The 7342-nt window shown below is 52.6% G+C and overlaps 2 protein-coding genes across 2 annotated transcripts; one reads left to right on the forward strand and one right to left on the reverse strand.

The window, feature by feature from the left end:
- The first annotated feature begins 1016 nt into the window (after positions 1 to 1016).
- On the forward strand, positions 1017 to 3524 carry LOC108143695 (zinc finger protein 33A). Its single transcript, XM_017268221.2, has 5 exons — positions 1017 to 1464; positions 1524 to 2240; positions 2313 to 2640; positions 2705 to 2882; positions 2943 to 3524. Exons 1-5 carry the CDS (start codon positions 1231 to 1233, stop codon positions 3385 to 3387), a joined length of 1902 nt encoding a protein of 633 aa, XP_017123710.1. The 5' UTR covers positions 1017 to 1230; the 3' UTR covers positions 3388 to 3524.
- A 7-nt stretch (positions 3525 to 3531) lies between these two features.
- LOC108143694 (broad-complex core protein) lies at positions 3532 to 7086 on the reverse strand. Its single transcript, XM_017268220.2, has one exon. It carries the CDS (start codon positions 6983 to 6985, stop codon positions 4889 to 4891), a length of 2097 nt encoding a protein of 698 aa, XP_017123709.1. The 5' UTR covers positions 6986 to 7086; the 3' UTR covers positions 3532 to 4888.
- Between the last annotated feature and the right edge of the window lie 256 nt (positions 7087 to 7342).

The raw sequence follows: 7342 nt of genomic DNA on the forward strand, positions 1-7342 counted from the left end.
ACTACAGATGCTTCCTAAGCTTGATAAATTTTAAGAGCCAGCTACCCACAGGCCGTTTGTTCTTATCTCTAGCTAATTGCTCGAGAGTGAATTTAATTAACTATTTCTTCCGCTAAGCCGAAGACTTTGGACTTTGGGCGACTGATCAAGCATAAGGTTAAAGAAGCTCGAGTCACGTATATGTAGTACGAGTATCTAAAAGTTTTCGTTATCTTTTTCATTGCTAAATAAAAATAAAATGTCAACTCGTTTCACAAGGTTTGGCTCGGATAACTCAATATTTTTTTATCAAGCTCTCTATTGTAGCTTAAAAGTTATTTTTATGCTTTAGAAAATGTTTGCTAATTGGAAGGCTTCAAAGCTGGAAGTGATTTTAATGTGAGATTGTGGTGGCCAACAAAAGAATTGGTGTACAATAACAATAACAAGGGGGAAAGGTTCGTTTTCGGCGAGTAGTAGTTTATGAAATGTTTACGAAAAAATTTTAAAATATCTCAATTTACACAATTTTTTTTTTAAACCACCTCTTAAATATATTTTTAATTGGCTACAAAATTAGGAACGCGAAATCTGTGGGTGAGGGAATTTCTTTTTAAGGGTCTTTTACTCAGAAGTTATGAAATATTATACAGATAAGTAAAAATGGCTGTGGTTTTATAAAAGGGGCTTCTAATCTGCATTACTAGTAGCGGCAAAATAGACTTCGGGTATTTTTAGAATTCAACATACAACTAATTAAACGTGTCCTAAGCTGTAATAAAGTTCAAATGCGAAAAATATTCCAGAAACATTAAAGCTTGTAGCAATGCATTTTTTCCAACCCCCTTTTACCACTTGGTCGCTGAGTAAAACCTACATTTTCGGGGATGTTTGAAAAGGCACCGGAAATGAATTAAGCAATTCAACGGTTTCCGCAAGGTTGCCACAGCACCGGAAAAATGTGCCATAAAAGAGAACGTTGAGTGCTGCCAGACACTCAAATGTTCTGCGATATATTTTCTTAACTTCCACAACGGTCACACTGTGGTGGTCACTTCTTTAAAAATATTTACAAAAAAACTTCCAGAACTTCGTTGTTCAAATAATTTGAGAGCTATTATTTGACTTCCAAATCCTATTTATGACTGGGAATGACACGAGAACCCAGCAGAACTAGTTGAGCTCGGGAAAACCGGTGAAATCCCCACCTGCGTGATAGTTGCCCACGAGGAGCACCCATTTCCCGACAAGATGCAAGATGCCCCGGCACCGGATCCACCGGAACCCAGCAGCACTGAAGGAAACTGCTCTGTGGAAAATGGCAATCGTAGGGATCAGGATCTGAATCTGGTCGAATCTGAGCGAGAGGCGGAGGCCAACGGTGCCAATTGCACAATTTGTGGCGCCGCAAAGGCCTCAGCCCTCTTGGATCTGCGCTCCAACCATGACATGCATCGTCGCCTCAGTCGCGACTGGAAGATTCATGTAAGTACATTATAGTATTCTGCCATCAAAGCCAATTACAGCACTTACTCAATCTCCAGGCCGATGTAATCCGCTCCACCTTGAAGGCCATTTGCGTGGAGTGCGTTTGCAAGTTGAAAATGCACTCGGAGGTCACCCGCTCCCTGATGCAACGCATGCAGCGACTGCAGCGCTCCGGAGGAGGAGTCACCACGGTGACCACCACTACGACCTCGCCCAGCCAGCACAGTCCGCCCATCGCTGATGCGGAGGTGTCCACCACTCTGATTGAGGGCCACGAAGAGGGGCTCGACAAGAGGCGGCAGGGTAGCATCCGCAGCTCACGTTCCTCCTGCTCCGTATTGGAAGTCTACCTCGCCCAGCAACCCTACTCGCCGTCGGCCAAGGAGTCGCAAGAGAAGCAAGCGGAGGGTTGGCGATGGCGCACCCGACTGGAGTGCCAGGTATGTGGACGTGCCTATTTCCGGCGCGACTATTACGCTCAGCACTTGCGCCGCTGCTCGAGGATGCGTCGGACTCAGCCCCGCCCACCGCGCGCCAAGTGTCGGGTGCTGAACGAGGCCGGCTGTGACAGAGAGGCGTCTGCCAAAGTCAGCCGCTCCTCGCGCATCTTCTACTGTCGTCACTGCGACGAGGAGTTCGAATCGATGGCCAGCAAGCGGCAGCACGAGCGTCTGAAGCACAAGCAGCGGTTTCCCTGCGACCTGTGCGACGCCCAGTTGGACACCAAGTACGAGTGGGAGCTGCACCACACCATCTGCCAGGCCAAGCAGGAGGTTAGTTCACTTGTGCCACTTCTGGCACAACTAGTTTTCCGGAATATATATTTAACCTCTAATCCTTGACAGGCTTTGGAGGAACCGGGGGGTCAGGCAGTGCAGTCTTCGCTGACGCCAAGGGCTCGCTCCATGCGCTCTCGCTCGAGAGCTTGCTCAGAGGCCTGGGACAAGTACAACATGGATGATGAGGACGAGGGGAGCGACAGCGATGTGGAGGAGCGAGAAGATGAAGGCGATGATGACCGGGAAGACGCCATGTACACACGTCGCATGAACTTCACTGGCGACTGGATTGTGAACCACAGCCGGAGCAACAGCAACAGTGCCGGAAATCTCTCCCTGCTGTACGACGACTACGGGCTGGTGGAAACGCACATGACCACCGACAAGGAGTACGGTGGGGAATCATTCGAATAGGTCTCACTTCGGAGTTAACTAACGTTCAAACTGTCCATCCACAGACCTGTACCTACTCGATCTGCTCAAGACGCAGGTGCGGCTGAATGCTTTCTCGTGCTTCACGCCAGCCTGTGGCTTCCAAACGGACACCCTGGTGGCGCTCATGAAGCACGACTACATGGAGCACTGGAAGATGAGTTGGTTCTACTGCCACAAATGCGGCGATGTCTTTACCAGCAAGTAAGTGATTGAATCCTAGACCAATTTACTAGATACTAACGATGTTTGTTTACCCTGCAGAGTCTTCCTGGACTACCATTTGCATCTGCAGAACCGTGGCCTCTACATCTGCCACAAGTGTCGCGATGAGTTCGAGTTGCAGCACCAGTTGGACCGGCACTTTCAGCTCCACAAGAAGGGGATCAACTACCACTGCAATTTCTGCCGCCTGGAGTTTCTCAGCGAGGCCAAGCTGCTGGCCCACTGCAAGCTGCGTGGCCACAGTCCCAACGATGAGCCCCTGATCAGCATCGACCGCTCGCTCTCGATCGTCAACGGCCATGCGACGCGGCAAGCGGACTATTCCCGCCCATCCAAGACCTACGAAGAGCGGGAGCTGTATATTCCGAGGATCGTGGTGCCGTCGCTGCAGCCCATGCACTTGCCGGATCACAAACCCTTTCGCTTTGCCATCGGAATCTGCGAGTTCGACGAGCGCAATCCGAACTGCGTGGGTTGTCATTGAACTCAAGAGAGTCATGTCTTCGTTGTTCTTTGTCAGCAATACTAACAATTAAATCATTTTAACTAGAACTTTAGTAAAGTTCAAATTTATATTTTTCTATAATAAACAGTGTACCGTTGTCGAGAGTAAAAACCAAATTTGTTATTTGATTTATATTTTTCAGTCAGTTTATTTCGCGTTCTTTCGCAGATCTTTACATGATGAAAGTCGGGTGCCTACGGTTAATTTAAATTGCATTACAATTGGGATTACTTAAGCTAGATCCGGAATTCGGATGTGTGTGTGTGTGTGTGGACTATGATGCTATGTACAAAGTTAATCGTATAACAATTTAAAATTATCGACCGTACGACTATATAGTTGTATAAGTGTAGGTGTTTATAGTTAAGAGCCTATTGCATTGCCCCCAGCGCATGTTTTCATTCGTTTTGTTTTGTTTTGTTTTTCGTTTTGTTTTGTTTGCCTTATAAATAGTGTAGTTGTAATGCTTAAGTTGGTGGCTTAGAACTAATCAATTTGAAATCTGAAACTTACAGCTAATTAACTAAGGATCTCGATTCGTATTTAAGTTTACATACATCATACATATACATATAGTTTGTTTTGTAATTTGTAATATAGTTTTTAATGCGTGTGCTCTTGCTCGTGGTACGTTTGAGTCGTTATCAGTCTTATAAATTCAACCCAGGACGATTACTAAATACATATACATACATACATACATATATATATCGCTAACAGGATAACATGGGGCTAACATAGATGCGCTATGTGAGGTAGTTGTGTTCTTGTGTTCAAGTACTTGATCTGTTCCCACCTCCTCGCCTCGAAAATGATGAACATACATAAGGCCACGTATGTACATGCGTACATGCGTACATCCACATACTGGTCGTTATAAATAATCTAGTGCTAATAATTTTTAAAACAAATCACTGGCATTTAACAAAGTTGTACAAGATGGTAGCTTCCGCTTCCGATGTGGAGCCTCTTCTGCTCTGTTCCCAGGTTGCCCATCCGGATGCCGATCCCGTGCCTTCAGTCTCATGTAAGTTGGCCAGGATCTGCGACCTGGATGGACTCCTTAAGGGCCTACAACTAGCTGGTTTCCAAAGATGGCCTAAGATATCTGCAGTATAACCTAACCTAACCTAAAACCTAACATAACCTAACATTTCTAGTTTTTTTTTTTTAGGCACAAAGTGATGCTGACAACATTTAATTTTAGAGTGTGGCTTTGATTTGATTTGATTTGATTTTTGATGATTGGTTGATGGGTGGCCAGGTGCTGGTGCGGATGACTCCCACAACGACTGGGATGAGGTTTCGTTCGTTTAAAGCTTCACCAACGCTGCTCGGCTCCCGATTCGAGTGGCCGATGGGTTTAAGGAAAGTAACACAAGGATTGGGTTGGGGGGCACAAGGACAAAGGAAAGAGCCTGGCCTAATCCACGGAGTCGAGGCTGTCCGCTGGATACTGCCAGGCCATGGTGAGCGTCAATCAGTCGGCCCGAGCCTGGGCCTCCTCGCCCTCCAGCAGCTCCCGCTTCAAACCCATGGCCACGAATGGCGGCGAGGCGGGGTAATCCTCCAGCTCCTTGCCTCCATTGGCGGCGGACGCACTGCCCGCGTGCATGATCACGCCGGCTCCCTCGGCCGGATGGGGCGAATGGGGTGAATAGGGCGATGGCGGACGCTCCTTTCGGGCCAGCGAGAGATCCTCCACGTGCTCCTGCTCCTGCTCGTGGTCCTCCTCGTCATCCGCATCCTCGCGCTCATCCTGGTCGCGTTCCCGCTTGATCAGGCTCGGCTCGTGCTTCTCGTGCATCTCCAGATCCAAGGCCTCCTGTTCGTGCGGATAGTGCCGTGCCGGCGGACTGGGCGACCGCATGCCATGGCCATTTGAGCGCTGGTCCGGCTCCGCCGGACTGCTGGACAGCCGATTGGCGGCGGCATGGGCAGCGGCGGCCAAAGCCATGGCGTGGAGCGCCTCACGGCCGGCCATGTCACCGCCGCGATTCTCCAGCGCCTGCTGCAGGAAGGCGTGGTCCAAAAGGGCGGCCGCCGACGGCGGTATGGTGGGCGGCATGCCGTGGTGGGCGGGCACATGATCCGCCTTCGGGTCACGCTTCGTCTCCGAGTGATGGCCGCCATGGCCATGACCATGACCATGACCATGACCATGTCCATGCCCGTAGTTATGGGCGGCAGCTGCGGCCGCCGCGGAGTAAGTGAATCCCTGGGCGGACTCGGCGCCCGGTGGACTGCGCTTGGGCGTGCGATGGGTGCCACGGCCGGTGGTGATGTTCAGCTTGCGCACCTTGTCGTAGAGCGTACGGCTGGGCAGTCCGTACTTGCGACTGGCCTGCAGGGCACTCATGCCTTCGCGCACCGCTTGGATGGCGCACATCATGTCCGCCCGGGTGTACTGCTTGTAGCGCTTCCACTCCGGCTTCTTGCCGCCGGACTGGCCGCTCTCCTCCTCGAAGGAGCGGTCCGTGTACGGCGACAGCGGCTCCTTGTCGCCGCCGTAGTCCGATCCGTTGAAGCTATGATTCCGCTCACCGCCACTCACACCCAATCCGGCCGTCAGTTGGCCGCTGCCCTGATGCGGATGCGTGGGCGTCTTCTCTCCATTGCTGGGCATGGGTCCGGGTTGCGAGGAGTCGGCCGGATTGGCCTGGGCCAGCACGTTACGCAGGATCGGTGTGTCGCGACTGCCGCTGAGCAGCATGCTCGAGATGGCCGACAGTTTCTTGCGCTTGAGCGGATTCATGTCGGCGGCGGACTCGTAGACGGAGTTCAGCATGGCGGCGGCGGCGGAGGGCGTCAGTGGCCACTGCCCGGCGGACTCTCCCGCCCCCGAGGCGGGCGCCGCCGAATGGGGCGTGGCTTGGTTGGGGGTCAGCGGTCCTTCGCCCGCCGCCACTTGGCTGGCCGGCAGCTGCGGCGGATAGTGACCGTAGCCGGACTGGAAGCCGAACTGTGGCGGCGGTGGAGGCGAGCAGCTGCTCGAGATGGCGGCGCTGGGCGAGATGTGGGTGGATGTGGAGATCACGGACGAGGAATGGTGCGCGGAGGAGCCATTGTGGGGCTTAGTTACGCCAGATCCCGCTTCCACTCCCACTACCGCACCCGCTCCCGCTCCCGAACTGGAGGTGGGCGTGGCGCTGGTGTGGTGATTGAACTTCATGAGGTTGTCGTAGAGACCCTTGACCTGCAGCTCCTTGGCGGTGCGCAGGATCTCCGGCTCCTGGCTCTTGGTCACCGTCGTCTCGCCCGTGTACATGTACTGCAGCAGGGCGGCGATCTCGAATCCCTTGACGCCCGGCAGGATGATGCTGCAATGGTCCTGCGGCACATCCTTGAGGATGTACTGGAAATAGGGCGAGTTGGCCGCCAGGACGACACGATGGGCCTGGAACTGCTCGTCGTCCACGACGAGGCTGCAGTCCACATAGCTGCCCACCTCGTGCAGGGCGTGCAGAATCTGGACCAGATTGGTCTGATGGTTGTTCCAGCGGAGGCAGTACGTTTGACCCACCTCGCCGCCGCCGACGCCGCCGCCGCTGGCCACCGGCGCCGTTGGGCCGCCCATCTCCTGGTCGAGCTCGTGCTCCTCGCGATCCCTGTGCCTCTTGGGATCCCCGCTGCTGTGGTGGTGACTCAATCCGGAATGATGGTGGTGCTGGTGATGGCTGGCTGGCTGGTCGGGCTCCTCGTCCGGAGCGGGATCGCTGCTGCTGTTGCTGCTGTGGTTGTACACACCGTTCAGGCTGGTGAAGGCGGCGCTCAGCAGCGTGGGCGAGTAGAAGGATAGGTGCTTCCTGACCTTGAGCGCCAGTTTAAGGCCTACGGATCACCTGGTTGCCTGAGTTCCAAAAAAGAAATTGAAAAGATACAGGAAAACGCCAATTAGTACGAGTTTTCTGCCCAGGCCAAGTGACGAGATTTG

Source organism: Drosophila elegans, unplaced genomic scaffold, assembly GCF_018152505.1.
Source record: "Drosophila elegans isolate 14027-0461.03 unplaced genomic scaffold, ASM1815250v1 contig_732, whole genome shotgun sequence".
NCBI classification, from domain to species: domain Eukaryota; kingdom Metazoa; phylum Arthropoda; class Insecta; order Diptera; family Drosophilidae; genus Drosophila; species Drosophila elegans.

Excerpts from the sequence above, each read along its gene's own strand:
- LOC108143694 (XM_017268220.2), bottom strand. The coding sequence starts at position 6,985 with ATGGGCGGCCCAACGGCGCCGGTGGCCAGCGGCGGCGGCGTCGGCGGC.
- LOC108143695 (XM_017268221.2), top strand. The coding sequence starts at position 1,231 with ATGCAAGATGCCCCGGCACCGGATCCACCGGAACCCAGCAGCACTGAA. Across the intron at positions 1,465-1,523 it reads GTCGCGACTGGAAGATTCAT|GCCGATGTAATCCGCTCCAC; the intron begins GTAAGTACATTA and ends CTCAATCTCCAG. Across the intron at positions 2,883-2,942 it reads GGCGATGTCTTTACCAGCAA|AGTCTTCCTGGACTACCATT; the intron begins GTAAGTGATTGA and ends TTTACCCTGCAG.